This window comes from Dermacentor andersoni, chromosome 2 (genome assembly GCF_023375885.2).
Source record: "Dermacentor andersoni chromosome 2, qqDerAnde1_hic_scaffold, whole genome shotgun sequence".
NCBI lineage: Eukaryota > Metazoa > Arthropoda > Arachnida > Ixodida > Ixodidae > Dermacentor > Dermacentor andersoni.
Window position 1 is genome coordinate 99,583,893 of NC_092815.1, and position 20,654 is coordinate 99,604,546.

General features: G+C 46.7%; 1 protein-coding gene across 7 annotated transcripts in view; it reads left to right on the forward strand.

The window, feature by feature from the left end:
- LOC126541552 (probable chitinase 10) overlaps nt 1-20,654 on the forward strand; it is a 91,862-nt gene that overhangs the window by 61,671 nt on the left and 9,537 nt on the right. For all 7 annotated transcript variants that reach the window (XM_050188357.3, XM_055076736.2, XM_055076734.1 and 4 more), the window contains exons 6-10: nt 4,124-4,241; nt 10,947-11,141; nt 12,223-12,345; nt 13,669-13,824; nt 15,068-15,302. In XM_050188357.3, coding sequence (XP_050044314.2) covers nt 4,124-4,241; nt 10,947-11,141; nt 12,223-12,345; nt 13,669-13,824; nt 15,068-15,302 — 827 coding nt within the window. The remainder of the gene's footprint in view (nt 1-4,123; nt 4,242-10,946; nt 11,142-12,222; nt 12,346-13,668; nt 13,825-15,067; nt 15,303-20,654) is intronic.

Sequence of the window (20,654 nt, forward strand, 5' to 3'; positions counted from 1 at the left end):
GAAGTTCGTCTGCAGTGCAGCATGCAGCTTAAAGGCGTTTCGCTAAACTTCTGAATTCCGCTTGCCGCGTCTTTACCGCGTTGCGCTAGCTAGGTATACACGACGGCACGAGTGCATTGTGTTGTATGTTAAAGCTACTGAAGCCTGCAAGAACTGAAATTATTTGTTTTATGCGGCCCGGTAAATCCTCGCACCAACTGTCACGCCCCTCCTGTTCTTGCATCTATTTTATGCGTGGATTCGCGCATGTTGAACTGTTGCTAGTTGCTGCATGCATACTGTTGTTGATTTGTTTGGGGTGCGAGGTTCTCACCCTGCCTAGTTTGTAAGAGGTCTAAATCACGTTGTGTCTTATCGGAATGGTACCAAGCAAATGATTCTTTGAAACACATGATTAACAGCGCAAACAGACGACCACAAGAAGGGAGACACGTGCACACAAGCGCTGACTAACAACTGGCTTTATTGGCAAGGATAGCACACCTTACACATGCCAGAATGAAGCGATGGAAATGAAGGGGAAAACACGTGAAGGGTGATAGCGTGTCAACAACGCAAGCGCAATACAGCCAAGCATGCGCAACTAAACGCAAACAATTATTTTCTTTTTGTTTGCAATCAGAACCCCCACGACAGCCGCATCCAGAAGATCAAATTCAACATCAAAGAGACCAAGGGAAGGAGTGCTAAAGTACTTGTTACCTCATTTTATAATGTGGTAGGCTTCTAAACAGATGCGCGCGGTCTTGTCACTACTCCTACCTAGAATCGTCATCTCTTTCAATCGGGCCACACAATCCGTACAATTGCTAACGTGCGCAACTAAATGTGCGTATTGATCATCTAGTTTTTTTTAGTTTTTGAGCGCGTTCTCCTTAACAGTAATTGACACAGCGACCAGTTTCGTCGACGTAAAACATCCCACATGACATGGGAATGCAATACACCACTCAAGTGGAACATTTAACAAACGGCGGGTGGGGGTTCTTCTGGCATCCACGGTTTTCTGGCGTTGCAGATGCGTGGGCACAACTTTCCCAGCTCATCTGGGGGGCAGATAAACAAATTGGCACGCCGTGCCTACTTGCCGCCTTCTTAAGATTGTAGGAAAGTTTATGAATGTAAGGGACCACCTCAGGTTTAGGTGCCTTCCGTTGATCCTCAGCCGCTGTACTTCCCGATCCACTCTCGAATTTTTGAAGGAGGGTTTCTGAAACGGCTGTCAACACCGAGATAGGGAACCCTGCAGACAAAAGGCAGCTTACCTGATTACTAAAACTAGGCTTAATCTGATGTGGGCACGATTTTTGGAGAGCCGATTCCATACAGAACACCGCTATTCCTCTCTTGATTGTCTTGGAGTGTGCCGAGTCAAAGCGCAGCAGCTCCTTCTTAGCCCCAGCAAACGTGTTCTTTACAGAACGTGGTTTTTAGGTTTAAAAACTGTAAAGTTGAAAGATCCGGAGGTTCATGGGTGAAACGCAACCCACGTCCATGTTTGCTAAAAATAGATAAAACTTCGCCTACTGTAGAGGGGTAAGTGAAGGCGGGCTGCTTTTTAAAAAGCACTGAAATATCGTCAACATATCTAAAACTCTTTAAAGCCGACCCCCCATTAAACACCCGTTCTAGGGCATTATCTCCCTTGGCCAGAAAAATATCACAGAGAATAGGGGCTACGCAAGATCTATGCAGATGCCATCGGGCTGCGAAAACGGTCGCTCGTCAAATACAATGAAAGTAGAGTTCAAATAAAACTGCAGTAAAGATAGAAAATTATTAATGGACAAACCGACGGTGTTCCGGAAAAATACGTCACCGTTATCTTCATTGCGCTCTTTGACACGCATTAGCATTTGATTCTGCGGAACAGAATAAAACAAACCTGCACGCCTACCGAAAAACCGAGACGAACATCATCATTTCCCCTCTAAAGCCGTACTACTGCGGCTGATTTTTTTATAACAAATGGGTCGTTCACAGCATACGTCACTAGCTTCTTTAGCGAAAATTGGATAACACACTTCTGCCACGATTTCTCTACACTAACAATAGTCCTAAACGGAATTTCGGGCTTATGTGTCTTGGCTGTGAAAAGCACCCTCTAGCTGTTCTGTCTGCTTTTAGATATGTCCCTGGCAAGCTTGCCGAGGTCTAATTGTTTACGAAACTCGACGAACTTGGTCTTAATACGCACTTCATTTTGTTAACGGGAACAATGTTCTTATTAACGGCTGTCAAAGCTATTTCATTGTAAATTTCCTTGTGTAAAACGGCAAACCCACCCTCTTTATCAGCTTGCGTAAGTATCAGGTTGTTCCTCTTAAAAAAAATTTAACCTGATGCTTATGCAAGTTGATAAAGAGGCGCGTCTTATCTCGGAGAACAAGGCCTAATTAGGCCTTGTTCTCCGAGATATGCGTCTACCGAAAAGTGCGCATTGGTTGGCTTCACGCGCGAACAAATGTCATTCTATACCGCTTCAATCAACGGTCAAGCTGTGTCCTATGTTAAGGCGCATCTCTCTATGAATTTTTCTCTTGGAAAACTTGGGTTACACCATTCCAGTCTATGCTGCAGCTCTACCTATTGTTCCTAGAACTCCTTCGTTACAGTCTACCAGCTTTGTCAAATACACGTAAGACCAACATCTGCGCTCTGGAGAGAATACAAGGTCACGCCTTACGGAAGCGTTTAGGGCTGCCTCGGTGCACCTCAACGCCAGCAACAATTGCCACCGTGAGAGGCCACATGATCCAGACACATGTAGCTATCGACTCTCCCAGAGCGCACATTCGCCATCTGTCAAAGATCCCCGACCATCGCTTGGCTTCCCTACCAGCCGAGAGACCTCAAGCGACCTTTACAAGAGTGATAAGCGCTCATCAAAAGTGCTTACCGTCGTCTTAGCACTGGCGGCGAAGCCTTCATCTACCCTGTGGTGCCTGCGACATCCTAAAGTGAACTTTGCTAGTCACGGAATTACAGAAGGCCGATCATCCATCACCGCCTCTGAAGCAACTGACGCTCCTATTACTGCACCAGACATATCATGACCGCATACCGAAAAGGTTCGACCTCACATTACCAGTACAACTGCTGCGTTCGTTGTTCCAGCTAAGCAGGTTGCAGTTAAATGCAAAGTGTCAGACATGACTACGCCTACGGCGGCAGAACTTGCAGCCCTCCATGCTGCTATGGCCTACGACACCGAAGATCCAGCACAGAAATAGGTCATATTTTGTGACTCTAAGGCAGTTCTTCACAATATCGATTCCACCTTACATCACAGAACATAAGAGAAGATATGCGACATCAGGGAAGTGCACCACCAAGCTCTGGAAACAGGGCAGCAAATAATATTTCAGGGGATTTCTGCCCACTGTGGCGTCGCTGGCAACGACTTTGCTGACACGGCTGCCCGGTTTGCCCACGCAGACACCCAGACCCAGACCATCCTCGCCAATACCTTTGGCGAGGATGGACGCTGCCAGGGAACTTCGCCTGCTTGCACGCAAAAAGTCACGAGCTTTCTCGAGTTCAAGTGCCTTCAATTGCCGATTGCATAAACTGGACCTTTTGCTATGGCTACAACTACCATCTAGCCTTTCCCGCCGCGAAACAACCTTCCTGTGCCGTTTTGTGGCTGGTAGTGGCGTTCTCGAACGCTTACTCCTATCGTATGGGAATGACCGATAGCCCTATCTGCGACTCCTATAGGCGCGAGGAAACCATCAAGCGCCTATTCTCTATCCGTCCTTGCTACGACGTACAACGCCTATCTTTCAGGACAACTTTAAGCCGGCTAGACTAGAGACAGTTCTCCGATTCAAAGCAACTCTGAGCGTGGCCACACCCGTCACTGGCGCGAAAAGCGGTTCGTGCTCTAGTACACTACTTGAAGCGTACCGGTTCAAGCGACCGCTTATAGTGTCCTTGTGCATCCTCCTGCGTGCACTCAGTGCTCGGTCCCTCCCTTTTTTCCCCTTTCTGTTCCCCTTTATCTTACCCCCACTGTAGGGTAACGAACCTGACCTCCTCGCCTTTGCTCTCCTTGCTTTCGCTTTCTCTTCTCAAAACAGTATCGTTCTGCATTCATAAAAAAAAGCGTTTCTTGGTGCAGGTACGTCGACTACATCTTCCTGATGACATTCGATTATAAACTGGATGACCTTTCGACGACCAAGCTTACCAGTGGACTCAAATTGCTCGAAGGAACCCATTTGAGCACCATTGACACCGTAAGAAATTTTACCTTTAAAGTGTGCATTATTATTTCAAGAAACGAAAGCAAACGTGAAAGTGTTCTTTTTGTTCTATTACCGAATCATCATTACGAAAACAAACATGTTCTGCCTACCTTTAAGACTTATATGTGCCAGTCACATTTTCCCTAACACTTGGGTAATAAGTTTTCGTAGAAAAACACTAAGGAGCAATATTGAATAAGCGTATCTTGCCCATTACACTTGCCGAAGCAAATAAGCTTTATTAATATAGGATCGTTCTCACGTGATAGAAGGAAGTTATAATAACACAGGTGCTGATGGCATGTCGAATTCCCGCAAGGCGTCATAGGTTGTGACAAAACTTCGGCCGAGCATTGTCGATAACGTGTTAAGCGTAGAGAAAGTGCATTAGTAAATGAGCCAGAACATAACCCGACGGCTATTCTTTTGCGTAAAAGGGAAGTGTAACATGTGGCAATAGCACGATATCATTGACGTGACGTCAGACATGACATGATTGGCGTCATTGTTTTGATAGTTTTGCGACCGGGGGTCCATAGATGTGGGACTTTCACGCACCATGATGGAGTAGATATCGCATACCTTGATCTGACATCCATGACGCTTTCAAACCCACATATATTTACCTTATTTAGATTGGCACATTGGCACATGTCCTCCTTCGACATGGCAGCATGAACAGGAAGCAACATTCACAAAAATCAAGGAACTTCTGACGTCCGACCTCTGTTGGCCAAGTATCACCCATCTTAAGCCACAACAGTCTCGGTTGATGCCAGTTCCATTGGCATTGAAGCAGTCCTGTTACAATAACAACCATGTGGTGAACGCAGGCCAGTAGCCTTTGCCTCAAGGTCAGTGACCACCACAGAACGAAGGTATAGCCAAACAGAAAAGGAGGCCTTGGCTACAGCGTGTGCCATCCAGAGGTTTGACGAGTTCGTCAGAGACATCCCCTTCACTGTAGGAACTGATCCCCCACCTTCCTCTTCTGTCATTGTTTGGCAAGACGGAACTTGATGTGCTTCCTCCGAGGGTGCAAAGACTCAGGCGACAGAGAATGCCCTATCAGTTCCAGGTGATGTACGTACCAGGAAAATTGTGGGCTACGACTCTGCAAACTCTCCAAATTGGGGGGCACCGGACTGTCCATGGCCGCCAGGTAGTTGTCTATGCGCTGCTCCGTGACCGCCTCATCTGGAGTCGAGTCCGTGGCCCAATGCACAGCTTTCGCCAAAGCTCTCTTCTGATTGGACTTGGTATTACCATCGTGCAGTAGGTTCCTGAGGAGTTTCCAGCTTTTACCGGTCTTGAGCTGGCCCTCCACCGAGTTGCACAGCTCGTCCCATGGCTGCTTGCATAGCACCTTGCAATGAGCCTCTATCGTCCTGTTGATTTCGGAAATTTTCTTGCGTAGTCTTCTGTTATGGCACTGAGTCTTCAATCACGCGAGCAGTGCCTGCTTGGCTTCCAACACATGCGCGAGCCTACTGTCCATCTGTCCAACTCCAGATCAGTTGTCACCTCCTTGGTGGCTCTAGCCAGATCCTCTTTTATCTCGTCGCACCAAAAGTCCAGTTCCGTATCCTGAGTGAGGACGCGCTCGGAGCGGTTGGCTCGGAACAAGTCCCAGTCAGTGAACTCAAAGGTCCTCGTCTTGTTACGGGCAGCCTTGATGACCGGTTCGATGATGGAATGATCGCTACCGAGGTTCATGGCTGTGTTTTTCCACTTGACGTTTTCCAGGTTCTTGATAAACGGGATATCCGGAGTCGTATCTCAGCGCACTGAGCTCCCTCTCCTGGTCGGAAGGTCTTTATCGGTTACCAGCGCAAGATCTTCATCCGTTGCCGTGCGCCATATGTATCTACCCTTATTCGTATTGGTGTGATAGCCCGAAGCCTGATGTTGGGCATTGAAATCCCCCATGATGACTAGAGGTTAACAGCAGGCAAGATGCATGGCCCTCTTGAGAATACCACCAGCCTTGGCTCTGTGAACGCTGGGTCTGCAGTAAACATTGAGTAGGAAGATACTGTTGCTTCTTAAGCGCCGCATAGGGGGTCGACAAGGAGTTCGGCCATGACGTACTCGACCCCATTGTCCGCGGGTCCGAGGTCTCGCTTAATGCACGTGAACGTTTTACTGACCAGAGTAGCGACCCCCTCCTTTCTTCAGTGGAAGCCACCGTTAGGAAACCGGGGAGCTTGATGGGTGGTGATGTGATCATTTCTTGCAAGGCAATTACTTGGGGTATGTCCTTTACACTTTCTAGATATTGTCGCAGGGTCGCCCGTTTGCTGACGAACCCTGCGCAATTCCACTTCCACATTGTTATGGCGTTAGTTCCGTTATCCATGTTTGGGCTTGGGGATGGATTGTGAAAGTGCCACATGGTGAGGCAATGACGCTGTACATGTTTGGGACTTGTGCTGTAGATGCGCTTGGCAAAAATATGTGGCTGGTCCCCTCCTGCCTAAGTATTCTCGCGGTGAGGGCGACCAGGCCCAGCTGAGGGTGCGTGATCATTTCTTGTACGTGAGAGAGACCTGTCTGTATGTTGGAGATGGCGTTCTTGCACTCAGACAGGAGTTCTACCGTCTCGTCTTCTCTGGAGTGATGAAAGGCGCGAAGCTTCACTGCAACTGTACAGGGGGGGGGGGGGGGGGGGGGGGGAAGGCTCTGCCGTGTCTGAGGCCGACGAGCTTGCGGCAGGCTGAGGAGCGCCAATCTTCGTATTTCGGCCATTCTGCGGCTAGCCGACTCATTTCCTGCTTGAAGTGAGCGTTTTCTTTCCTAAGACCATCATTGGCACGCCTAAGCTCTTCGAGCTTCTTCGTGAGACGCGGGTCGTGCGAGTCTTGGTAGTTGGACGCCTGCGTTTGGTTGCCACGGGCCCTATCGGCCCAAGGACTTGTCTTTACTGCCGGTGGGGGTCTTGGATCGTGGCCTTTCAGACGAGTCGCTCCTGGTGCGGGACTTGGAGTGGCCTCTGGAGCTGGAGCGCGCTGGAGAAGGCGATGTGTTTCGCGATCTTGAGGCAGAGCGACTTCTGGAGCCCCGTCGGCTTGTAGAACGGCCTTTCAAGCGCAAGCGTCTTCTGCTCCTAAGGCTGGGGCTGGATGAGGATTGCGGATCAGAGGATAGAACGATCAACGGCGCGGGGAGCTGCTCTTGCTGCCTGGCACGCTCTAAGCGTCGTCGGTGAACGATGTACGGCGTCTTGAATCTATGCGCATATTTACCAGCGGTAAGGTGCGGACCGCCGTAGATCTTGCATCTTGCGGTGCGTTGGTATTGCTCATCGGGGTTCGGCAGGCCGCGTTCCCGACAGACGATGTCGCTCGTTGTTGGACAGACATCGGCACAATGCCCGAGACTTCCTCAGGCGTGGCATACGTCCACTTGCTTTCGATACAGGGAACATTTCATCAGGAGTGTTCCGTACCTGATAAAATTCTGTACCCGGTGGCCATCAAAGGCGATGATGACGGTCCCGGTCTGAGCGATTTTCTTGGCTGCTAGTGCAAGAGGGAAAATCTGGTTAAAGATTTTGCCATCCCCCGTGGCTGGGTCGTCTTGTAATGGTATGCCACGTATGACCCCCTTGCACGTGGAGTGCGGCGCTGTCTCGCACGCGCACAGTTCGTGGATCTTGCCTGAGATGCGGATTTGCTTGATGCGGGTATATCAGTCAGCATTCTCCCGTCTAGGAGTGCTGGCCGCCATGATATTTTGCTGCAAGTTCGGGCATAGAGTGTCTTGTGAGAGCTCGTCCTGGCTGATGCCGGCGGCTGCAACTATTGCGTCAACTATCGTAACCACTCCAATTTTTGAAATATTCTGCCCACCTCTTGGACTAATAACGATCTTCGTGTCTTTGTTTCCATGGCGTTCGATGGCGTTCGGGTTAGCTGACCGCGATTTGGCGCCAGCTCTTCTAACGCCCGGGTTTGTCATCCCTGGTCTTGAGTAACTTCCTCCTGGAGAATATTTTCTCCCTCTATTTGATATTCCATCATGGTAGCGGACTAGTGGCACTGAGTCGCCCCGTAGGCCACGGCATGGTCTCCGAAGTGCTCGTTAGACGCCGCCGAAGGAAGTACAGGAATGTCCGTAAAATGATGAGAAGCCACTGACTGTGGCAAAAAAGGGTATCCACGTGGTCCTTACAACTTCATGGAAAAGATGTGCACAAATAAACATTGACACGCGACGGTTAAATGCTAGAAAAGTTGGGAAAATGCGGGAACTGAAGCGTGCGCGTCTTGACTCGCCGCCTTCTTCCTCCTTTTTGGCCAATCCGAAAGTTTGTAGCACTCTGTTCGAGGAGAGCAGGTTAGCGGCAAGCAAACGCAACGTCACTGAGCAGGAACGTGGAAAGGTACACACACAGCTCACACATGACCCACCCACATTGTCTCATCAATTACAGGGAAAAGAGGCGAAAGGTAAAACCAGTTTGCCAGAAGGTACGTCAGTTCCCTAAATTCCCAAACATGCCTTGGCTTTGTCCAACGGGTTGGCACAAAGCAGCAGACATGGTGTCTGCAATTAGCTGCAGTGGCTCTGGCGAGGATGTTTCCTCGAGCTCCCTGCAGTGGTGGAACGCTCCCATTTTAAAGGAACACTAAAGGCAAATACTAAGTCGACGTGGACTGTTTAAATACCCTTCCAGAAACCTCGAAATGCTTGTTTAGTACCAAGAAGAGACTAAGTTTACGAGAAAATTGTATCTGAAGGGTCCAAATACCTTTTTCGAACTTCAAATCTCCCGCCACCAAACCGGGGTGCATACTCCATTACCGCCCTTTGCTGCCGTCGGTGAGTAAAATGGCGCCCGAAAGATGGCGGCACCGAGCCAAGACAGAGCAGCGCATCCACCGCTGCAACTGCTTTTTGGTCAAGTGGCGTAGACCGTTCGGACATCCCGCGACATCACATGGAACTTGAATTCTCTGCTACCTGCAGTTTGGGCGAGTTTCGCGAGCCAGCAAAACCAGCGCAGCACTACGCGATCAGGAAAGTACCGAAACGCGAAAGCGTGGGCGGAGTCGAGTGAAAACGAAACCTTTCGACCGCTCTCGCCGTTGTCAACGGTAATTTCAATTTCTTTTTTTCTGAGCATGAACTGGAACTACATAAGAAGCATTTTATTTCATATTATAATACAATACGAGGATCTTTTTTGCAACTAGTTGAGTACTAGTGACATAATTTAACTGAGGAGTGCTTTCGTCATCGGGCTAGTGCTTGAATGTCCCGGGGGAGTCTCTTAATCATGTCCTGCATTTACCTCATTTTCTCGATTATTAAAGCTTTGTTCGGTATAATATTGACGCCCTAGAGATTGTCGAGCAGTAATCTACCACTGTAGTTTGAGTTTGTATTTGCCTTTAGTATCCTTTTAACATATACTTTTTTTAAGGAATTTCTCGCAACACGGCTGGGAAACATCTCGTTGTCGCTTTCTCGTAACGAACTGTGTTCACTCTGGCTCAGCTAAAATTCCGCTGCCATCGATGTCATAATGACACCGGCATCCACCCTCCGGCTATACGACAAACGTAACAGACGGTGTCCCACAAAGGGGCTGCGAATCCGAGCCCCGTGACGCCTGTCAGCAGCTGGTGTCGCGGGACCGACGCACGATCACAACAACAGGACACCAAAGTCAACAAATCTTGTCTTTCAGGTTTGTAACCAGCCGTCTTAGCATTGAGAACAGAGAAAGACCGTTCCGAAAGAATGCTGTCATGATTTCCGGCTTCTTCTCACTGTCTCTATAAAGCACGTTAGGCAGGAGACACTAGTTTTGCAATACACTTGCGTTGCGCCCACATTTTGAGTTGGTAGGTAAGTGTTTTAATGCGCGATCTGCTTTAGCATTATGCGAGCAAAAATAAGTGAAAGATATAGGCGTACATTTCCCTAAACACGAATGATGGAGCGGCAGCATATATCCGGTATTCACGATAGTAACAGTGAATATTAGGTTATATAGTGCGCCATAAGAAGTGCAAACTATAACATTTAGGCTGAATGTGAACGTTACTTGCAGGGATAGAAGAATTTTAAAGACTGTATTCATGAAGTGCACAGCTTGATCCTTGCATCACATGAGTCTATTTTTGCTGGTACAAAATTTGCAACGCGGAAGCTTTCCTGCGGCCCTTTTGCTGATGCTTGAGGGATGAGGGTCGAAACCGAAAGTGCTTCAAGCAACCGGAGAGCTCCACAAATCTAACTGCGATAATATAATAGCTGGTAAAAAACATAACAACTCTGATTAAAATGTTATGCGTGGCGAGCATACAGCCTGATCGATGGGTATTCTTGACAAAAACAGAGAGAGTTAGGGAAGGAAAGAAAGGGGGATAGGTTAACTAGACTTTGTCTAATTTATTACAATGCACGCGGGGAGGGGAATGAGGAAGTGAAAAATATTTTATTTTGATAAACAACACTTGTAAGTATAGGACCTAGTTAGTAAAGCATAAAAAATAATAATGCAGGATCCTGGCAACCATTCAAACTTATTTATTCCTCCGTTTTCTCCTCCTTACGTCAGGCTCGCTTTCTGCGTTTTATTGGTTTAGGAAGCCACTGAAACGGCAATGAAGAACAGTATTTTTGTATCTGGTGAAGGTGCACAAACGTGGCTGTGCTTTTACACAGCGTGCTTGGTGCTCACAGGTGACTTGCCTGAAACAATGGGTCGACGCTGGGGTTCCGAAATACAAGATGGTGCCTGGTATTGCCACGTACAGCCGTACGTTTACACTCAACGATCCGTACAGCTACGGAATCGGCGCCAAGCTCGCGGAAAAGCATCCACTCGGCTACGGCGCAAACTTCACTATGACAGACGGTTACATGAACTACGTGGAGGTGGGTCCTGTCTTTATAGTACACAAGGTTGCAGATAACAAACCCCATTTTTCTTCAGCGAGCTTGCTTATATAGTGTATGCCACAGGCATATTCATCATCATCGCATCTACCAGCATTATGCTTTGTACTCGAAAGTCGCTTGAAGAATTCCTCGGTAACTTGCTCGGTACACCACACTTAGACAAAAGAACCCATGGGGTATCGTCAACTCCCGCTCGTATTCTCTCAACCTTAAGATTTCGACGGGGGCGAAGCTCAGGAACGCTCATGTACTTAGAGATCTAGGTGCAAGTTAAAGAATACCAGGATGGTAAAATTTAATCCGGAGTCCCTTACTACCACGTGCCTCATATTCAAATTATGGGTTTGGCTGTAATGCCCCGTAAATTAATGAAACTTTAACACTTATGTCACGATGGGTTGACCTGTGTGAGGCAATAACAGTGCTAACCTTTTCGCAGGCTGTGAACAATGGCGCACAACGACGTCTCCAGCAATCAGGTCTCGCTGTGTGTTCTGTGTGATACGTAGACAACCGTAAACGGTGCACGCTAGGTAACGTTTAACAGCAACTCACCCCTCCAGCGCAGGGCTAAACACTGAAGAAATTAAACATTCACCGCCAAAATCGCAGCCAATTTTCGTCAGTCAACGCCAACAGCACAGAAAGCTTCGTTCACGTCGATTTTCACAGTGCATGGGATCCGTATAATCTTCTTCTGGAAACCATAGCTCCGCAGGAGGTAGAGGTAGAGAGAGAGGCACTGAAGAGAGGAAAGGCGGGGAGGTGAACCGGACCCATGTCCAGTTTGCTCCGCCGGAGACGAACATAACACCAGAGATCCTCCACCCACCTATTAGCTCTCCTATTAAAGGATACCTTGCGCATGCCTTCACACGTACGTCCTACTTTAGGCTTTGAGGGTTTAGGGAGATGTGGTCTCCCTTGGGGTTCATGATGCTTTTTGGGGATGCCACTCTAAACAGTCGCATTGAAAGACTGCAATTACTAGTCTCAACCAACTTTATATCTCCAGCATAGTAACGGCTACAGAGTATTTTCATTTTATTTCATTCAGGCCTGTCGACGCTTGAAATACTACGATTGGGAAGCGACGTGGGTGCAGACGGCAGGTATGGCCTACCTGCACTACAAGGATCAGTGGATCAGCTACGAGGACGAGACTAGCGCAGCAGCGAAGGTAGGCCTCGGGTAGAGACACACTTACATACTCTTGCCTATTTTTGTGCGAGAGGGATGAAATCGGCAATGGAAGCTGTGATATTGTTTTATTGGAATAGGTAAGAAAAGCATGCATTGAAATTCAGTGGCAGCCATCGGGCCCCGAGGCACTTGATTGTCAAGGCTTGCGCTGACCCTTCAAACTTGTGAGTGACATAGAAGGCGTGAGATGAAACGACGAGGTTCCATGCAACACTCACTATGAAGCTGTCGCTGTAGATCACAACGCAACAAAGTCATCGGCTGAGGACGTGGGGGGTTATCTTTTGCCATTGCTATAGGGAATAAGTCACCGAACTCCTACTAATTAGTCGATTCAATCGCTCTCACTCAGACTAACAAACGCAGATAGCAGATACATTCTGTTTGAACCCTTTGAGATTGAGAAGACCAGTAAGTAAATTTGGCTGAAGTCGTTGAGCGTCGGCATTCTAAAAAAGAACACGTTTGCTATAGGTCAACAGAAAACCACGCAGAGCGAGAAAACATGGTCGATGTTGAACAAGTTGTGTGAAATGGCCCTGTGTAAAATAAATGTACTGTACCAGGATGCGATGTTGAACTAGTCGGACATCAGCGCCTGCGTTGTCTCGCTTTTAGAGATCCTGCAACAAACATGGTTCTGATTTTTGAGAAGTTCGACTGACTTTGAGTCTGCTGGCGCTTTTTGTTTGTGACTCTTAGTACGTAACTATAGCTGACTAGGAGTGGGCGTGAACATGAATCTGAATGAGCCTCAGCTAATAGGACTTTGTGCGACCATAAATCAGTTCAAGTTCACATGATTTAGATTGATTTTTACCTTGTGCATACTCGAGTGTACCACTGCGTCCTAGAGCACGAGCGCCCTCTTCCCTCCCCCCCCCCCCCCCCCCCACACACGCACACGCACGTGCACGTGCACGAGCACACGCAAACACTAGGCGTGTGTTGTCACAGGTCCTTTTATGCCAGGTATGCTTGGTAGACAGAAATTTAGGGGAGGCGGAGGTACACGTTCCCAGTTTACACCCCCATCCCCCTTTAGACCCTCCCCCTTGCTACGCCCATGTGTACACCCACGTATGGGAGGATCGCTTCAAACTCGGCATTGTTTCCATATGATCCTAATTTTTATGTCGTCTTTCTTCCTTCCCACAATTTAGGGTAGCAAACTGGGAGCAATCCTCATTAACCTAATCATTTTTGTCCATTCCGGTCCAGGACTCTCCGTTCAGAGGAATTGCGATTGCACTGTTTACCGCTGCCAATTTACTGTCTCGCACTGTCGGTGCCACCGCAGGCCTTGTGGTTCCGGTCTCAAGGAATGGGTGGCGTATTCGTGTGGTCGCTGGACGCGGACGACTACTCGGGAGACTGTGTGGGCGAGCTCTTCCCCATTGTGGACAGCGTGTGGAAAGCGCTCAACGGATACCGCCCGGTCACCACCCAACCCCTCGTGCGTGACGAGTGAGAGATCTGAAATGCAAATTTTGAGTAGAAGGCCCCCGAAGGCTGTCAAAGTTCAAACAATACAAAACAAACAGTGTGCTTCAGAATCGACATGCCTCTGGCACAGCGATGCCATCTTTCGGATGCCGCGTGAGTGCTAAACGAAAGCTGTGCCGAAATAAAGTTAGATAACTGCTAAAATTAGCGAAGAACCCAACTAGTCTAAATAATCGTAGTGGAGCTTTGAAAGTATTAACAAAACTCTTTTGCGCTAAAATATTTCTTAAGATAAAGGTTGTGCGAATCCTGACACTGGACAAAGTATTAGTGAAGGCGGCTGACAAATAGGAAAAAAGCACGTTCGAAAGAGATGCTTCGCCAATTGAGCCCTGATACTTTGCTTCCCAGATTGCTGTAGTTTGAATGTTTAGTTTTGCTTTTGGAGCCGCTTTTTCCTTTCTTCCTTTTTTGGGGGGGAGGCACTGGATTTGATAACATATATTTGTTTGGAAATATCCTGAACGAATATAGCCATACTTGTGAACAAACGCAATGTCAGAAGCACCTATTTACGTTTAGCCGGGGTCTATATTATGTAAGATGAATGAGCATGTAGCGCCCACATTCAACACAAAGTGTTTACTTTATTTCCAGAGGCGGAAGCCAACCAACACCACCATAAACTCAAAATATTTTCATTTGGTTTTGCTGCAACTTCGCTATCGCTGCCTTGGCGGTTTAGCCAAGACCTACATGTTCTGTGTGAAAGTACTTTATCTATGAGAACGGTCGCAGGAAGTTATACTGAAAGAATACTTCATCTTTCCGATTTAATTGAATGTCTCTCTTTATTCGACATAAAAGTGATGTTGGGGATAAAGATAATTATAGAGAGAAAGCTTTTATGCTTCTTTGAAGAAGTCATGAAGCGCTATTTTGTCTAACTCCACGTATGACCTTCTTTCTCTAGAATATAGGATCCTATCGACAAAAAAAAAAAAGAAGTTAGATTTTGTAAACCTGGTGACCCAATGAAGTAATGAAGTATACCCTTTCACTTAACAGAAGCAATGATCATCGGCAGCTGATCATTGTTTGATCAATGACCATCAAAGGGCTGCAAAAGGGCGCCTTTTCCTCTCTACAATCACTTTGTCTCTCTCTCTTTCTCTCTAAGATGTATTATCGCCATAAAAGTCTCGAGTTTCGTGTAGTTCGCTCAAGACGAACGCGCTGCCATCCTGTTGCAGGCACTGTACAGGGGCAAGGAAGTCAGGGAGGCTGTGGACCAAGCCGGCGGGCGCGTGACGGCGCCCCTAGCGTGCTTCATGCGTGGCGAGGCGTTCGAACGAGTGGGCATTCGGCGCTTCAGCCTGAACACCCTGCCGCTCGGCATGTGCACGCACCTCATCTACTCCTACGTGGAGACAGACAACGACACGGGAGAGTTCATCTTCCGCCAGAGGGGCGCGACGGGAGAGAGGAGTACGCCGGCGCTGTGCACCCGTTTACGCGCCTTGGGTCCTTAGCGTTTTATAAGGCTTTTATTTACAGAAAGAACGACGCACGTTTAGTGCATTTTACAGCGAAACTGTTATCGCGACTGCACTCGCGTGCAACTTTCTGAGGCAATAAAGGGAAAGCTACGGGGTTGGTGCGTCTGCACGTGTGTTACTGCGCCAAGTATTCTGGCAGGGTTTGAACGACGCTTTTGGTTTATTGGTACAGGTACTGAGGGAATAGAAAAGCACAGCAAAGAATAGAAACGAGAAATAAGAAAGTAGAAAAATAAGTAAGATCGAACACTGAGTGGTCTGTTTGGTTTTATTTTGCTATACCAAATAGGATGTGTAAATACTCTCTACCCCTGCTTGACCTAACGCGGGTGAGGATGGGGGCCTTCTTTTCGGGAGCACTCTTAGTTGTGCACTGTGGAATATTTCACAGTGTGAGGCACTTTGTCTCCGTAGCCTCAACACCCTTCATTGCCACAGAAAGTTGCCCGCCAATGTCGAAGTCTGTGGCTTAAAAAGCGCCTAGATGAAAATTGCCAAATCCTCGTATGTCGCCTTAGATGAGACGATATATGAAACACTTACAAAGTTTCCTTGCCGCCGTGGCAGAAGAAAAGAGGGTAACAATTTTATATTTGCAAATAATAGGGGACTATATTATGGTTTACACTGACATGACACTCTTTGGCCATACCTGGCCATTGCGCCACTAAACAGCACACATTCATTCATTCATGCTATAGTTTACGTGTACGAATAGTTAGAAGTGGGTTGTTTTACTGCAGGTTCTAAAGAATATTGCGTATAGAAATGTTTTATAGGTTTATAGAGACATTTTACGAACCGTGCAGTAATGTTACTCAATGTATTGCAAGAAATTAACCTAAAGCAATATGGTTATATTGAGGTAAGAGGGGTATCATACGTGTCATTAATGGGCAAAGTTATAGTTGCAGCCTTTGAAAAAAAAAAAGTTAAGCGATTGTTTTTAATTAATTATATGGCCTTTATCACCTATGTTTTCTAGTGTCCCTTGAGAACATTACGTCACATCGAGTCACATCGAGGACCGTAGTAAGTTTTCCTGAAGTCATCAGTGACTGAAGATAAGGACAAGGTGTGGGTAATAAGTAGGCGAACTTACATGTGGATGGGTGAATTGCGACCTTTGCAGTAAATTACATAAACAAGAACTCGTGAGCGCGTTATATGTAAGATAGTGTTGCGAAAGGTACAGAATCTAGTCTGCTGTCCCGAAAGATGCCTGCCACGAAGACTAAATTTGCTGAAAATATAGGCAGTATCATGGCCAATAAACATGCAAAGGTAAATGTGTGCCGTTAAAAACACAGCCAATCTAAAAAAATCCTATTCACTAATGCTTCAAAGCGTGGGTCGGCCGTTAACTGCTGTTCACCGCTTCCTTAGGATAACCGCGCGTAACACCAAGCAGAAATTAGGTGGTAATGGGGTCCATTTTACGGGTGATATCTGGAGAAGGCTTAACGTTTCTAGTTTATTGTTATAGTCGCAAGTAATTGCTGTGTACTTGTTTTCTACCTATTTTCATGCGTTTTGGCATTTTCATGGCATCCAGCATGTTTTTCCGATGTCTTCGGTGGGCTAAACAAGTAACTTGGTTTCTGTTTGATGGAAACAAGACAAACGGGTATGGGTAATGTGTAGGAAAAGCTCAGAATGTGTGGGTAAACTGCAGCCGTTGCAGTAAATTACTTATGCGAATGATCAGCGTGTTTTATGAAAGGCGCAATATTTAGCCTTGCAACCTATAATTACCGCCGAGATCAACCCTTACAAAATTTTTTAGTAATATTCAATAAAGCGCCTTTAGAAAAATGTTACTAGAACCTATCGACACTGAATTAACCGTCTTTAGACACCGTAACAACTTCCTAGGAACATCTTGCCGACTGTTGGCCACCGACAATGATTTGGAAAAATAGACATAAAATGTCGGTTAAATTCTTATCGACTGCTTATTATCTTATGTTGGTAGAACGTGTCAACTGTGAAGCGACTATTTGTTAACCACCTTTATACATCTTAAAACTTCCTAGTAACATCTTGTCAAATATTGGCAACGAATATATATTGCAAGTTTATTGAAGAAGTGTACCCCGACGATTACGATACTCTCTAATGCGAAATTCGAGCTCAGTTCTATACGCGTTTTCATTTCGCGATATATTGGCTGGCGCAGACAATCGGCCTCGCGCGGTACGTTGCAAACGGAGCGAAATGTGGCGCGACTGCGTCGCTAATGAGGAGGTAGCGATAGGCAGTGCGCGGGCGACGTGTGTGCGAGATTCACAGCAGCCACCGCAGGCAGACATCCTCTCACGCAATGCTTTGTTTCCGTCTAGACTACACGCGCTACTCTGGCGCCGTCTTGTAGCCATCGTCGCCGCAAAGCCCGTCTTGCAATTTTCTTCTCACGCTTTCTCCATGCCCTCCTCCTCCACTTTCCACCGCATGGTTCCGCGGCACCCTCCTTCTTCGCTTTCCTCCTCGCGCTCTCTTCTGTATCACCGTTTTTGATCTCTCGCTGCGCTCTGCGTTTGCTTTCATACTTCACTGTGCTCGTTCGCTCGGTTATGAGAGACGATGCCGCCGCTCCCTGCGGGAACAGGCTCCTAAGAGCTTCGCTCTAAAACGTGGATGGTAGAGTAATTAAAGCAAGTGCAGATACCAAGTTTATTGTATACATATTAATTACAGTTTTTGTTAAAGTGTGGTATGAAGGCTATAGATAAAACGCCTCAGGATAAGGATAAGACGCCTCAGAAAAGCTGGCCAACTTATCGATAGGAGGCTATTTCGTTTCGATATCGAAAAGTTGGTCAGCGTTTCTTAGGCACCTGATCCCTGTTTATAACCTTTATACCACAGTGTGCTACTGCCTCTGTCAGCCCCTTCGTGTATTTTATTTTCGTTAAAGAATTTTTCATAAAGCGGCCAGAAATGTTATACGGCCGTTATCCGCTGTGTTTCCCATTATCAGGGAACTCTACATCTCACCGGTTTCGTATTTGTGGAAAGTTGGAGTAACATTATGTCTAACTCCTTCAGGCGGGAATTATGAAGGACTGTCTACAAAGGTGTCAACTTTGCACAACTTGATTCCACATCACTCTACACTCCACTGCAAGAAAGACAATGTGGTAGGATGGCGCCTTGTGCTGAGTCATTATAATTAGAGAGTAATTATTATATAATTATTGTGCAGACAATATTGCTTCCTCCTTGTACAAAAATTAGATCACTGACTTGAAGCACACGCACCATTTCAACGCTGATTGATTGCATGCATTACGCACAAAATGTATTTTCTTTAAATATTGTTGCCGGTACGCCACGCATCCAGTCAAATATGGTAGTACCTCCAGCGAGGTGGTCGTCTGTAGCAATACCGAGATCACTGGAAGTGAATTGAAGGCACGTTGAGCATGCAAGTGGTTCCATTCGCCAGAAGCTGCATGCCTGCTGCTATTTCTTGGCCACCACTCGCCAGAACCGGCAAGAACTAGTCGCGTCCGCAAATGTGGACACGGCGCCTGAAGGGACGAATGTCTTGATGTACTTTCAGGTTTCTGCATTAGTTACGAGCTTTACAAATAATCACTGAATCCTCGATTACTTCCTATCTTCAAACGGCATACGAGGCATCCGCAGTGTCCTCGGCTAACAAAACGAGTCATCTTGTCTATATTTCATAGAAGTAGGGAGCTGGTTAAATTGAAGTGATTACCGATTGAGCTAGCAGATAAGCATGACGAAGTTCTGTGCCCTAGAATCACGGCACACCCAGAAACTCATCAGATGAGCCGCTATAGCAGCGCAGTTCGTTGCAGCTATGCACGTTACGGTCGTCTGCAGACTGAATTGGCAGTTCGTCCCGTCTTGTGAATCTACACGTATACATGGGCGAGGTGTAGGCAAAGATTAAAGCGTGTGTTACCGTTACCAAGCAAAATTTCCGCGCCGTTTTTGGGTGAACTATAAGCTACTTCGATTAAGTTTGGCGAAAATGGGGGCAGCATTAGGCGGATGTGCTTGTGAAAGTAAATGCGCGCAGTTTAGGTACGACTTTGGATAGACATTAGTTAGGCAAGTGTTTAAAAGCGTCATACACGAGCAATACTGCAAATGGATGAGTCATATACGATCAGCGTTGTAAAGCATCTCGGTTAATTGCAAGCAACTGAAATTTGTTACGCAACTGCTTGAAAGAAACCACTTCCCTAAAAATTGGGCTGTGGTTCTGCTAGGTCAGACAAGTTCGCTGCCTTATTTTTTTCATCCTAGGACGCATCATTACAATATTTTCTAAAGGATAATTCTGGTGCCGTTTCTATAGGAGATATATAGGAGGTTTAACAGGTGGTTTTGTGGACTGTAATTACACAACCGCTTATTAGTTTTCATAGACATGGAGACTCAGCATGTCCTATAGCCACAATTCATTATGGGATTCCATACGGAGGGTACTAATGAGAAATCTTGCGATAGTGCCTGGATGGTGTTGCTATGACTGGGCAACACCTGAATTGGGCAGCACCTGAATCAGTCTAAACACTGTTTTTCGGACTTCGACCAACCTTGAGCATACCATCGTTACATAAAGGGATAAGTTGCAAGTACATAGTGACACTCTCACACGAAACAGAAATATCTGCTCTTTTTGGGGTAGTATTTTCAAACACCAGAGGTGAAAAAGTATGGTTGCAATGCAAAGAATATAATTATTTTACTCCACCTCGGATAGCATAGTCTCGTTCTCTTTTCTCTAACGTAAACAGTTAAGCCCGATATGGCAGAAGTCATGTGCTTTCCCAAGCGAAATTACAAAGAGACGAGCGTAATTATGAGTAAAGTGCGTCTCATGTGCAGTAAATCTTTAATTGGAAAAAGAAAAAACAGCAACATCTATGCACGCGTATTGGCGTTGTAGAAAAGGGGGCAAAACACAGGAGAGTTACACTTTGATGTGCCACAGAGGATAATTTACACAACCACTTACTGGTTTTCATAGACATGCTTTGTGTTACTCGGAGGTCACTAAAAACTCTTCCACTACTGCCTTAAGTGATTTAGACCACGATATGTAACCGAGAGCATTTACGATCTGTCGGCGACGGCTTGTCGCTATGCTCGCCTTAAGGCATAAATCACAGTAAGCCCACATTAGATTTCTAATATAAAGTAGACCAAGCCTTGAATCGTGGGAAATGTCCGCGTTGATAAGAGTGAATCCTCTAATTTGCGTATGCCCCCCCCCCCCCCCCCCTTTTTTTTTACAACG